At 34.3% G+C, this 14,525-nt stretch overlaps 1 protein-coding gene across 2 annotated transcripts in view; it reads left to right on the top strand.

The window, feature by feature from the left end:
- GIN1 (gypsy retrotransposon integrase 1) overlaps nucleotides 1-14,525 on the top strand; it is a 22,347-nt gene extending 7,822 nt beyond the window's left edge. For both annotated transcript variants that reach the window (XM_037032272.1, XM_037032273.1), the window contains 4 exons: nucleotides 3,200-3,391; nucleotides 3,490-3,666; nucleotides 4,158-4,443; nucleotides 13,525-14,525. In XM_037032272.1, coding sequence (XP_036888167.1) covers nucleotides 3,200-3,391; nucleotides 3,490-3,666; nucleotides 4,158-4,443; nucleotides 13,525-13,799 — 930 coding nt within the window. In that variant the 3' untranslated portion in view covers nucleotides 13,800-14,525. The remainder of the gene's footprint in view (nucleotides 1-3,199; nucleotides 3,392-3,489; nucleotides 3,667-4,157; nucleotides 4,444-13,524) is intronic.

The following is a 14,525-nucleotide window of genomic DNA, read 5'->3' as shown; positions in this document are numbered from 1 at the left end:
AATAAAATCCAAAAAAAGAAATTAATTTAATCATTTAGTCAATAGCAAAAACAATTCACAAGAGGGAACAATAGTATATATGGAAAGTGTTCAAACTCAGTACTTATGGGTAATCAAAATTTAAGGCCATTTTTTGCTTATCTAATCAATAAAATAGTAATGATACTAAATAGACTATAAGTAGAATGATACGGCTGTACATTACTGGTAGCACTGCAACTTGAAGCTCACTTATTTGTAGAGTAGTTTGCTGGAGGTCCGGTAAGAGCCACAGTTGTGTTTTTTCTTCCCATTAACAATCCTGTTTCTAAGAATTTGTTATAAGACAATAATCTAAAGTATGGAAATAGCTCTTACTATTTATTTACTATAAATACCACAATGCTATTTTAGCAAAAGACCAGAAATATCTAAAAAAGAAAAGGAAATGTTTCAGAAAAATATATCTAGTCACCTGATGAAATATTTTGTAACCATTATAAATGGTATTTACAAAGAAAGAAAAGGAAATGACATGACCAATGTTTACAGCATGTTAAATCTGAGTGAAGAATTTTATTGCGTATTACATATTCATATATTGACATGATTATGTAAAATGGCATACGAAAGACTAAAATAAAAACCCATAAGGTTAACCATGGGACTTTTTAAGAGGGTTGAGAGTATAGATTTTTTTGTTAATTTTTTCAGTTTATATGTATTATGTTGCTATTATAATTTTCAGTGATAAAATACACATAATCATTTATTGCTTTGATGATACAAATTTCTAGTGCTCAGCAATAATTAGTTCTTCTAGTCTTTTGAACATAGATGGTTCCTTCTGGTCTGTTGCAGATAGTCAAGCCCAAGTAACTAGATCTGGCCAAAGAAATTGAGTAGATAGATGTGTGCCACTTTCAGCCTGAGCTAGCGAGATTCCCTATTCTTCAGTCTCCCAGTCTTACTCTTTTCTCTGGAAAATGGACAGAATATTTCAGATACTATACTTTAGGGTGGTGGAATATATCTCATCCAGAATTGCTGAGGCACCTAGTGGAGAATAGTTCCTTTGGAGAACATTCTGACCTACAGCTCACTTTGAATGGCCAAGCAGTAAAACTGTTGAGTTAACCCACTGAGACTTGAATGTGTCTTGTAACTGGGACATAATCTTGCCTACCTTGACTGGCCCAGTAGTGGTCTGCAAAATAAGGTGTGTGACACAAGCTGTTTTGTTGGATGGCAGTATTATTAGGACTTCTGTTTATATTTCTTTTTTATCTAATATGAAAGAAATAAAGCTTTACTAATAATGTGGACAGTGTAATAATAGCATCCTGAGTCAATAAGGCAAATGATAGTGTGTCACACGTGGCATCCAAAGGGATCTGAAGAGAAACTGGGAGAGTCCACACTGTGGAGATTTCTAGTGGTTCCTCAACTCTTCTTTTGCTTTCAGCAGTAATTTAATTTATGGCTGTTGTCTGGTTTTCACTAAACTACTCCTCACAGAATAGCCAAGTATCTTAAAATTTCTTGCAATAAAACATAATCAAATGAAAAAGACAGTCATCTACCAAGCACAAGAAAATGATAGAGCTGGCACTTTTATCAATAATTAACTTGTGGTATCAGCTCTTTCACTGACACATTAATGAAATGAAAATAAATATTAACTAATCCAACCTGATAGGAAAATGGCCACCAAAATTCAAAATTCAAAGAACATTATTTGAAATACTGATTTACTCCCATGTTTATTAATGAGGAGTCTCACTGCAAGTGCATATAGTGCTTCAAGATATTAAATAATGGTGGTATAAAGCCAATATGAATCACTAGCAGTTTTCCCAGTCATGTTTAAAAAAATTATGTGATAACCCAGGACTTTGAAAATTTTATTAAATATAACAGTAACTTTTTAAGCCTCTTTTATGAGATTTAATAATGATATAAAAAACTAAAAACCACATGATTGGTAAAATGCGTTCTGTTTGCTGTGATCTAAATGGCTTAAATATTACGCACGAAGCATAATAGTCACCAAATAAAATGTTTTATCTGGAAATACTAACAGAAAACCCTGCTAAAGTGCTGTAATAAGATTAGAACACTATATACATAGTAGGATGGGGGTTTATTATATAATTGGATGAAGAAACATGTTTTTAACGTGGCTTAGAGTATTTGCTAAATTGTTTAGAAAAATATACAAATAATTTTTGTAAATCTCTGATACATTTTAAAAATATGTCTTATGGAAAACAAATATTGTGACCACTAGTGGAATGTCTGGTTTGATGGAGAGAAAAAAAAAGCTATTAGGGTAAGAATATCAAGATAGCATCTCACAAATGGATTCACAAGATCATTCCTAGGCAGTCTCTTGAAAGAAAGAAGTTGAAGCCTTTTGCAAAGGTCAGTCACTTAAAACCATTGATTATGACCTCAGATTGAGACTGACCCAAATACACTTATTCTCTGGGATTTCTCTGTAATTACTTTTGAGTTAAAAGGATATAGCTTAGTAAAACATCATATATCAGATAGGAATTGTATTTGACTGCAAGTAATGTTGAACACCTCTGTTCCCCCTAGCATATAAACTTAGGTAAAGGGAGGCCAGGTTCTCTGGGGTTGGAAGGGACATTCAAAGTTTTGAATGTCCTTGGGAACTGATGCTTCTAGCTAACTGTTCACCATCTTTAATCCTCAAAAGAGTCCTGGGTAGGATTTGACTAATTTTACAAATGAGTAAGCTGAGTACACAGGGGTTTAGTGACTTGGCCAACGTCATATAGCTGTTAATTGGTTACATGACCTAGTATTTTTTTAGAAACTGTCTACTGAATTAAAATGTTACTTGAACTCAGAGTTAAATTCTGTTCTTCCACTTCCTTGATGTGTGTGTGCCTCTGGCAAGGCGCCTACCCTCCTAAAGCTTCAGCTTCTTATTTTTACACTGGGGTTAATAATACCTTATATAATTATCATAATATATAATGACAACAATGTAAAGCATGTAGTGCATTGACCAGCACCTAGTAGAACCCTGCGCAATAAATTATAATTACTATTTTAAACAAAATATATGTGTTTTTACATAGAGTGGTTGTGGTCAATGAAAAAGGCAAAATTCAAATTCTTTTGAAACCTTTTAACCAAGAGAAAAATAAAATAAAATTTAAAGTCAGCTTTTTAAAATATTTTTCAGATCAATGTTGAACTGTATAGATTGTTTGGCACAAAGCAAATTGTAATTTCTCATGCCTCTCAAACTGTTAACCAAACTGAAGGCATACCTAACACCATCAAAACGTTTCTTTCCAAACACTGCGCTGACCACCCAAACAACTGGGATGATCACCTGTCAGCTGTTTCATTTGCCTTCAACATAACTCACTTGGTATGTGCCTTTTTGTAATTCTCTACTTTTAAGTTAACACTATTTCTTGCCTAGATAAATGTTTTATCATAGATTTTTGTTTATTTTCCTTAAAATAGGAGCCTACCAAAAATACACCATACTTTCAAATGTTTCATCGAAATCCTTATATGCCTGAGACTTCAGATGTTCACCGTGAAATGGATAGTGATAATACAAGTATGTTTGCCAAAATTATAGGTGCTATTAAAGAAGCTGATAAAATAATGGAGAATAAGACAACTTCTGTGGGCAAGGTGATTCTATTTAATAGGAAACTCTATAATAGGAAATGTATAATTTATAAAGTGATTTTTAAAATACTCCAGCATATATATACACATAAATACAAATACATACATACATGCATACATATGTTATACTCTTAAACCAATTCTTTTTCTATCAAATTTTTCTTTTCTTCATTAAACAATGTACTTTCTAGCTATGAGAGGCAGTTATGGGAAAACCATGCATTTTGGAGTCAAGTAGAGCAGAATTCAAATCCCTGATCGTATTGCTTTTTAGTTGTTTGACTTGGGCAAATTACTTATTTCATTTTACCTTTTTTGTAAATTTTGAGAAATGCTGACTTTGAAATTTTTAAAGAATTAAACAGTATCCGTGCCTTCTTTTTAAGTAGCATCTCAATAAATAACCATTCTGTTCTATGAAATGTTATTTGCATTTACCTTCAAGAAACTGTAGCTCATTCATCACTTTATTCTCTCTTTTTTTGCACTTGTAGATGGAGAATACGGATATTGCTAAAATAAATAAAAGCAAAATCATTGTTAAAAAGAAACCAAAGCAATTAAATCCATTTCATCTAAAAGTGGGTCATGAAGTTTTAAGACAAAGGAAAAATTGGTGGAAGGATGGTCGTTTCCGGTCCGAATGGGTTGGTCCTTGCGTCATAGACTATATTACAGAAAGTGGGTGTGCTGTTCTGAGAGACAACACTGGGACTAGGCTTAAAAGACCTATCAAAATAGCTCACCTTAAGCCCTATGTGAGAGAATCCAGTGATCAAGGTAAATATCGCTACATTTCTCTACATTTTTATTTTATTTGAATGAGGAGAGAAGTTAAAAATATAATCCCTACAACTCCTGCTTTGGTTAAGTTTCCTTTTCCCTTTTCACTTTTATAAAATTTCATATGGTTTTGGATCCCAGGTAATCTGTTTCATTAGAATGTCTTTTCTGGAACTGTCAGGCTTGTGAGAGATTTTATTCTGGCATCTAGTGTGCTCTTAACACACTTTCCGCAGTTCACGTGGGAGATACTAAACCTGTTTCACAGAAGCAGTTATGTATCCTCTATTTTCACATTCATGGTATTTTGTGAGCAGCTTGGTGCCTCATTTTACTATGAAAAAACCAGCAACTCAGATAATTAATGCCAAAGCAAACATTCTGTCCAAAATTCTGTTGTGAGAGAAATATATTAGGGAACTTTTAAAAACTGTGATTAGTTTTTGCCATTGCATCATAGTCAGATCATGGTGGGTGGAGGGGAGGGGCATGGTGAGGTATACTCAAAATGTTAAAAGGTGATAGCACCCTCAACAAGGTTAAACTTGCCCCAAATATGGTTCTGAGCAGTCAAGATATCCTGATTTCTCTAACTCCTTTTTTCGTAGACTGGAGCTAAACGACATTTTGCTATGGCTTTCACATTAAATCCCACTTTGAGACTTTTATTTTGTCCCATGTATCTGCTCCCTGGAGTCTCTCCGGGGCGGATGACTGAGAGGAAGTTCATTGGTACCTTAACCAGTTAATTTTGCATTTTATATAAGAAAAGATCAAGTATCAGCATTATATGAATATGAATAACAATTAATGAAAGATACAACGTAGTATAGTTTTAAACAGTATAAACAACTGGCTTAAGTGACAGGTTTATGTAAATAATTGTGGGGGCAACTTTTCCTGCAAGTCCCCCCATCTCCCAGTGAAAGTAACCCTACCAAGACATGATCTGCTTGGGGAGGAAAGGTGGCCAATCCCTCAAAGGAGAAGGGCCAGGAGCCCCTTCCATCCAGGGGCTTTTATTGGATTGTAATACACAGGAATACAGGGCGGCAAGGATCAAACAGTAGATAACATTTCAAAGAAATCTGAGGGCTTAGTCTGAGTCAGTGTCTATTAGGAAAGGGGGTTGCAGAAACTTTGGGAGACATACTCATTTCCTGCTCGGACCCTTATCATATGAATGAAAGCACTCTTAGCAAAGCAAGCTTCACGGGACTTTTAGGAACTCTTTCTTATGCCTGATTACCCCAGGGAACCGCCATTCCCAGCACAAGGGTGCACCACCCTCTGTCATTGTTTTCAGGCTTTAGTCAGGCAGAGGAGGTAGGTAGCCAAGGAATTCTCAGAGATGTCTTACAGACAGACTGAGGACTTGGGCTTCGTCTAAGCCAAGGGGCAAGGGTCCGTCACCCCCTTTCTCCATAGCCCCCCAAGTCCTTCCCTGGGGCCTCCATGTGATCATGCTTGTCTTAGGCGGTTCCCCCCTTTGGGAATCTTACCCATCATTGGCTAACTGATCAAGCATTGGAGGCCAGTTACGGAAAAAGGAGCAGAAGAGGTGTTCTTGCCAGGGAGATAAGCTTTGTCTCCTTAGTAGCTTATGGTCCGAAAGTCACTCACTCAGCCTTCGCTGTGGTGGGTTACCGCTCCTAAAACCAGGCAGGGTGGTTCCCAACAAATAATAACTAGAGGAGCAGCAGATAATCTGCACTTCAAAGAGTCTGAAGCCTTTGGGGGCTGCCCAGTAATAACTCAACTGTGCTTCTGGTTTGGGTCAGGTCACAATGCCCATGTTAGAACCTCTTAGTACCTTTCCATCTGCTTGTGACAGACCCAGTTGCTCCAGTAGTAATCTTATCTTGGACTTCTTATCTTGGACTGTTCTAATTCTGAAAGCTCACAGTACTTTCATTCTCTTTGTTAGAAGATAAGCACTTTATTTCCTGTGCCTCTTAATTCTGAGCTATCCTTTTTGATTTCTCCCTTCCACAGTTTATGCAGGTACATGTTGTCCTTTCTTCTTTACCATGATTTTCTTCTTAATCTTTGGCGTTCAGCTGCCTTCTAATGTGTTAACTTTCCTTCATTAATACAAAAATTTATGTTTAAAGTGTTTCTTTTTCAAGATCTGTATTAACAATTTGCAGTTTGCTACTGCTGAATATTTCAGAATACAATTGTGTAGAACAGTATCTAAACAAAGGCAGTATAATTTTTCCATCCTGCTTGAACTCTGCAATAATATAAAGGAAATTGCAACTTAATACTACAGTACACATAAGGAACCTGAGATTGATGGGTAACTTTTTTTTTTAGCCAAGAAAGTGTTGATCCAGTCCTCCTGGGATCTGGTTCTTGGTTACTACTTGGTCCTTTTTCTATGTTTTTTGTACTTACAGAAATTCAAAATAATGTGATTCTTGCAATATTTTTCGTCATTATCGCATGTTTTCCTGAAAGTCTTCACTTCAGAAGCTGATTGTAAAGAGTCTTGAACTGAATTTAAAGCAAGCAAAATATCTTTAAATAAGCACCCCATTCATTTGTTTGACATAAATTTGGATGAGCTGTAGCCAAGAGAACTATGAACTTGTCTGTCTGTACTTGTCATTGTTACTTTTACCAGCCCCAAGATCTCATGGTTGTATTAAGACTCGCTGTCCAAAGCAGATATGCTTCTGTTTCCAACTTCTTATCTAGAACATAATGTAGAGGGAGCACATTCTGTACTATGTCTGCAAAATCTCATTGTTATTTTAAGCATTCTTAGTTGTCATTTTGTCTAGTTCAATGCTAGACACCTTTTCAAGACTGTTTTAAGACATTTTATGATATACCATAGTGTCTCTTTGTAATCACAGTGTTCCCTTTTGAAGTGAAAAATGTTATTGAACCATTATTTTATATGTCATAGGGTTTAAGTAGTTTTGTTCATTTTATTTTGTTTTTTGGGGGGGGGGTTAGGAATTACTGTGATAGATTTGTGTCTGCCTCCCCCAGAAGATTTAGTGTGATTGCCTTTTACAGTTTGTACAGTAGTTTTCATTGTATTGTAAGTTTCCTATTGCTGCCATAACTAATTGCCACAGATTTAGTGGCTTAAAACAATGCAAGTTTATTATCTTTCAGTTCAGTAGCTTAAGGTCCAAAAAAGATCTCACTCAGCTAAAATCAAGTCATTATCAGGCCCTATGAGTGGGTAAGAATAGTCTAAACACCTCTCTTGGAATAAGAAAATTAAGTTTTATGAAACCTTATCCTTTTTTTAATAGTTGAAGAAATAAATTAATCCAGGTCACTCAAATTTCTCTGATCTGAGGTTTTAATTTTAACTTATTTTTTCCTCCTTAAAGACACAATTTTTTTTCTTTTTGCAGAATAATCATGAGGATATAAAGTACAATATAGGAATATAGTTAATAATATTTTAATAAGTATGTGTAGTGTCAGATTGGTACAAAATTTATTAGGATCACTTTAGTAAGTTATATGATGTCTAATCACTGAGGTATGCATTTAATAATAATAATATAATATTGTATGTCAACTGTAACTGCAAAATAAAAAATGATTATAAACATAATCATTTAAACATAAATAAAATCTGAAAAAGTTTAGATTTTTTTTTATTTTTATTTTATTTATTTATTTTTTGAGAGAGAGGAAAGGAGAGACATTGATTTGTTGTTCCACTTATTTATGCATTCATTGGTTGATTCTTTTATGTGCCCTGAGTAGGGATCAAAGCCACAAACTTGGCATATCAGGACAACACTCTAACCAACTTAGATACCAGCCAAGGCAACTTTGTTTCTTAATCTCATTTTTTACTCCTTAAAACTGCATAAGGAAAAGTATGTCAGAAATGCTGATAGCACTTTCCCGACTGAAATGTCTTGAAAATGCTCCTGTTTCTAAGAAACTAAAGACATAATTATTCAGTCTGGTCAAAAACTGAAATATTGCTGCCCTTGCTGGTGTTGTTCAGTGGACTGAGCACTGGCCTGTGAACTGAAAGGTTGCTGGTTCGATTTTCAGTCAGGGCACATGGCTTGGTTGTGGGCCAGCTCCCAGTTGGGCAAGAGGCAGTTGATTGATGTTTCTCTCCTTTTCTCTCCCTCTAAATATAATTTTAAAAGATCTTTTTTTGAAAAACTGAAATATTTCATTAGACAGGTGTCATAATCCTAACTAAATCAATAGATTGAGAAAAAATAGTTAAAGTCTCTTGTATAATGTGACTGAGTACAAGTCCTTTAAAAATGTTTATGAGAGATAACTTTTCTTCTTTTCTATATTGCTAATTTAGGATTATTGCAAGTCAGTACTGTCCGAAAATATGTGATATAAAAATTATGCAATATGTAATTTCAGTTTTTTATTAGTCACATTAAAACAGTACACATAGGTGAAAATAATTTTAATAATATATTTTTATATAACCCAGTATATCTAAAATATTTTTTTCATGTGTACATAAAGTCTTGAGAGTCTCTTTTCTGGTAGTTCTTTGTAATCTTTTTTGAACTTAAAGAGCATTTCTATTGGCTCCAGTAGACTTAGATCACAGTAGGAGTTGAAGCATATTAGACCTTTCTGAATGAATGAGAAAGTTGGTTTTTTTTCTGTACCAACAAGGCTTGAAATCTCCAGAGTAGTTTTCTATTGCATATAAAGTGCTTTGTATAGAATTTGCTGAGTATAATCCTTAGTATAATAAGGTACTTTAAAGTTTATCACTTATTTAAAAGAAAAAGTGTCTATGTGTGTGTGCATCACTTACATACAAACCTCTCTTCTGACAAAAAGATGGGTTTGATAAAGTCTATTTGCTTCTAAGTCCAGTAAACTAGAAAGTACTTAAGCTTGACTTCTATAAGTGCATTACTAGCAAATCACAGTGGTAATTTTTTTGCTATAATAAAATTTCAAATTTTCTATTACTTTTTTTAATTTGAATTTTATGTATTTATTTTGTATATTTTTTATTGTTGTTCACAGTTTTCTCCATTTCTCACCACCACTTTCCCTACCCCAACCATTCCCACTTCCCACCCTTGATCCTACCCCACTTTGGCTATGTCCACGTGTCCTTTACACATGTTCTCAACAGCCCTTCCCCACTTTCCCCCATTATTCCCTCCCACATCCCCTCTGGTTACTGTCAGTTTGTTCTTAATTTCAGTGTCTCTGGTTATATTTTATTTGCTTGTTTGTTTTGTTGATTAGGTTTCACTTATAGTTGAGATCATATGGTATTTGTCTTTGACCACCTGGCATATTTCACTCAGCATAATGCTCTCCATTTCCATCTATGCTGTCACGAAGGGTAGGAGCTCCTTCCTTCTTTCTGCTGCATAGAATTCCATTGTGTAAATGTACCATAGTGTTTTGATCCACTCATCTATTGATGGGCACTTAGGTTGCCTCCAGCACTTGGTTATTATAAATTGTGCTTCTATGAACATTGGGGTGCATAGGTTCTTTTGGATTGGTGTTTGAGGGTTCTTAAGGTACAATCCCAGCAGTGGAATTGCTGAGTCAAAAGGCAGTTCCATTGTTAGTTTTCTGAGGAAATTCCATACTGTTTTCCACAGTGGCTGTACCAGTCTGCATTCCCACCAATAGCACACTAGGGTTCCCTTTTCTCCACAACCTCACCAGCACTTATTGTTTGTTGATTTAGTTATAATGGTCATTCTGACTGGTATGAAGTGGTATCTTATTGTGGTTTTATTTATTTATTTATTAAGATTCTTGAACTGTCTTTATTATTTTATATGTTGTTTTACCAGAACTCCAGAATTACCAACTAAAGCAGAAAAATGCATTGCTTTGAAAGAAAAGATGTATAGACAAAAGGAAAAAAAAATCAGAAGTACTTTTTCAAGTTATTTTTCATAGGACTTAGTTGACACATCATAAAATCCCATTCACTTATCAAATCAATTTTGATTTTTAGAATTATGTGTGCTGATAAACGGAGTTATAAAACAGTATGATATGTGCAGCAAACTACTAGACATCTAATGTTGATGAAGAATAAGTGCATCTCTCTGATGGCTAGTGGTGCTAAGCATCCTTTTATATGTCTCTGGATCCTTTGTATGTTCTCCTTGGAGAAATGTCTGTTCAGGTCCTTCGCTCATTTTTTAATTGGATTGTTTTTTCCCTTGGAGTGGAGTTGTGTCAGTTCTTTATATATTTTGGAGATCAAACCTTTGTCTGAGGTATCATTTGCAAATATATTTTCCCATACGGTTGGTTTCCTTTTCATTTTGCTGATGTTTTCTTTAGCTGTGCAAAAGCTTTTTATTTTGATGAAGTCCCATTTGTTTATTCTTTCCTTTATGTCCCTTGCTCTAGGGGACATATCAGTAAAAATGTTGCTGCATGGAATATCTGAGATTTTCCTTCATATGTGCTCCTCTAGGACTTTTATGGTGTCATGACTTATATTTAAGTCTTTTATCCATCTTGAGTTTATTTTTGTGTATGGTGTAAGCTGGTGGTCGAGTTTCATTTTTTTGCATGTAGCTGTCCAGTTCTCCCAACACCATTTGTTGAAGAGGCTATTTTTACTCCATTTTATGCTTCTGCGCACTTTGTTAAATATTAATTGACCATAGAGACTTGGGTTTATTTCTGGGCTCTGTTCTGTTCCATTGGTCTATGGGTCTGTTCTTATGCTAGTACCATATTTTGATTACAGTGGCCTTGTATTACAGTGTGATAATCAGTATTGTAATCCTTCCTACGTTGTTCTTCTTTCTTAAAATTGCTGTGGCTATTTGAGGTCATTTATGGTTCCATATAAATTTTGAAATGTTCTATATCTGTAAAATATGTCATTGCTATTTTAACAAGGATTGCATTGAATCTATAAATTGCTTTGGGTAGTATGGACATTTTAATGATATTAATTCTTCCAGTTCATGAACACGGTACATGCTTCCATTTGTTTGTGTCTTCCTTAATTTCTTTCTTCAGTGTTGTATAGTTTTCTGAGTACAAGTCTTTTACCTTCTTGGTTAGGTTTATTCCTAGGTACTTCATTTTTCCTTTTGCTATATCAAATGGGACTTTTTTCTGATTTCTGTTTCTGATATTTCATCGTTGGTATACAAAAATGCCTTTAATTTCTGAATATTAACTTTAAGTTTTACATCTATGCATTTTTTTTGTTGATACATGCTTACTGGATATATTTTTCTAAATAGACCTGCTTCATCTGTGTGGGTAAAAAAGTTTTGAAATAGAAAACTTCCCACATCAAAGATGTGTGCAGGAATCTTTGGAGATACCTTAAATTCTGTGGTATCTGCTAAAATTGATAGTTTGCAACATTGTACATTGCCTTGAACCTGTGGAATTCTTTATGGTTATTAGAAAATTTTCATCAACAACATTTTTACCATACCTGTCCTTTTTTTAGTTTTCTTATAAACCACTACCTTGCCTTCTTCAGTATAAATATGCAGATATTGAACTTTGATGCCGAACCTCTATCAACAGAATCTAAAAATGTTCAATTTCATTGATTTTTTTTTCTTGCTTGTTGCTATTGGACAGTTGCGTGATTTTTTCTTATCTTGTAGAATTGTTCCTCTCGTCCAGCAGTTCATCCTGTACTAATCTACAAAAGTCATTTCTTACTACCTTCAAATATCCACACCTTTTTCTATCATGAATGTGTATATCTTTTTAACAACATTTTGAATCGAATTATTATGTTTCTATCAATAAGAATTGGGGTTAAACTTGGAAGACCTCTCAAAGTTAAAATATCAAGTGCACTTTGACTAATGAAGAACTAAATGAGCAAAACTAAATGTCCGTACAAACCCAAGGCCACTTATGCCCATCTCTTGGTACAAAGCATAGATTTGTTTGATGTATAGAAGTTTGTAAATTGAAAGTTCTTAATGTGTTTACATCTGCAGTTGAAATAGGCTCAGTGAGTTTTTCATACATTAATATGAGGATGGGTAGAGTGGGCTTGTGTTCCAGGCTATATTTACAACTTTATCTGCTCTGTGAAACTTTCATTGATCTCTAATCTAAATTGGCAGTTAACCTTTCTTTTGCTATTTCTTAAACTTAAAATTTGAGGAATCTTTAAGGCATTAAAATCTTTGAAAGAATCTGTTAACGTTTTGGGAAAATACACAGAAAGTGAAGGCCGGGGTCCAGGGAGTTAATCAGCCATGATGGAAGAGTGGCTTTGTAATTAATTAAAATATCAGGTGGGGAGAAATCTGTTTGTATACATGAACCTTTATTTATAAGTATGCTACTGTTTTCCCATCAGTTTAACAGTTGTTTTAAGTATTTCTCAATAGAGATGACAGATTTGGTAAAAATAGAATATAATGTTAACAATAAAAATTCCTTGTCATTATTTCAGTATGGATTTAGTAAAACCTTAAAAGTTCATGAGTATTTCGGCATTAAATTAGACTTAAGCTAAGTTTTTTATACTACTGCATTGCAGCCTGTCTACTTACACAGCCCTTTTGTGTAAGCCTGATTCTAGGAACTTTGTCTTCATTTTCTCGTACAACTTCATATTGTAACAATATATTATTGTCCTAATATGGGTTCTATAAGATTAAAGAATTATCCAAAGTTGCAAATGTAAGCATTTAACAATTTTACTTTTAAAAATCTCTTTCAAGACTACATTTCACCCACAATGTTTTGTAGAAGCATGTTAAGATATCACCAATATCAAAAATACAGTTTGTAACTTTGTTTTTGATCTATACTGTAATCCCCAGACCTTTCCACGCCCTCTCCCACATTCACCAAAGACAGGTCAAAAGGACAGGCACACTTGGCTCTTTTAAAACCCTTGGTCTTTCCTGAGTCCTATATATATGAGTTCTCAGTTTTATATATCATTTTATTCATTCTTTGGAATGTTTATTTATTTAGTATACAGAAGAACCCACCAGAAGTTAATCTAGCTAATTTTTATTATTTGGGGTTTTGTTCCTCATTCAACATTGTTTAATTTAAAAAAGATGTTTAATTACCATTCTAAAAGGTAAACTTATGATGTTCTTCTTTCAGACAGTCTTTATCTTTTACAAGGCTCAGTAGTGGCAGATCATGACTACATTGGATTGCCTGAAATTCCAGTTGGAGCATACCAAGCAAATATTTTGGTAGAAGACGCAACTATCGGTGTCCTTGATAATGAATTACTGACATCAAGCAAGGATGGTGAACTATTAGAATACAGAAATGCCAAAATCTCTCCTCTGATGGAAGATAATAGTAATCTTGAAAAGCAGACTTTCAGTCTGTTAGACTCCTCAAACCAAGTCCTTGAATACTTAAGTTAGTAAATACTAAAATTCATTTACAGTGCTTGTTTAAAATGTGTATCTCCTTGAATCTTGATATTTTTCCCATCTATAAAGGTTGTATAAGAGAAGTGTCTGGACACACTTTTTAATGACTAAATTCTGAAGGTTTATTTTATAGCTATTTATTAATCAAAAGTTGTACCATGTTTAAATGGCAGTGCATATATATATATATATGTATATATATATATATATGTATATACATATATGGCAAAGAAAGCATATAATATGAGGGGACACCCCAAAAAACTGGAATTTATTTCTAAAAAATTGTGTGTTTATTCTTACATATTTAAACTTCAGTCACCTTCAAAGTACTCTCCATTTGATGCAATACACCTATTGAAGACATTTTTTCCACTGCTCCATTTTTTTCCAAAGAAAATGGTTTTTGCACTCAGCAGTTTTGATGCCTTTTAGTGCTTCTGCTGTTTTTTGTTTCTTTTCTTCCACATGGGCAAACATTTCCCTTTGAGGACTTTTTTCATCCAAGGACACAAGGGACAAGCCACTTGGGACAAGATCAGGTGAATAGGGAGGATGGGGCATGGGGGTCATGCCATTTTTGGTGAAAAACTGCGGAACACTCTGGCAGTGTGAACAGGTGCACTCGGAAATAACCCATCATGACATAGGCAAACTCACTGGAAAAGTTGTCAAAAAAAATCACTGAAGCTGAACACAGCCTCTCACAACAATGCC

This window comes from Sturnira hondurensis, unplaced genomic scaffold (assembly GCF_014824575.4).
Source record: "Sturnira hondurensis isolate 20B ecotype Veracruz unplaced genomic scaffold, ASM1482457v3 Scaffold0021354, whole genome shotgun sequence".
Classification (NCBI taxonomy): Eukaryota; Metazoa; Chordata; class Mammalia; order Chiroptera; family Phyllostomidae; genus Sturnira; species Sturnira hondurensis.
Note: the sequence above shows the minus strand (reverse complement) of the source record. Positions and strands in the feature narration are given on the sequence as shown.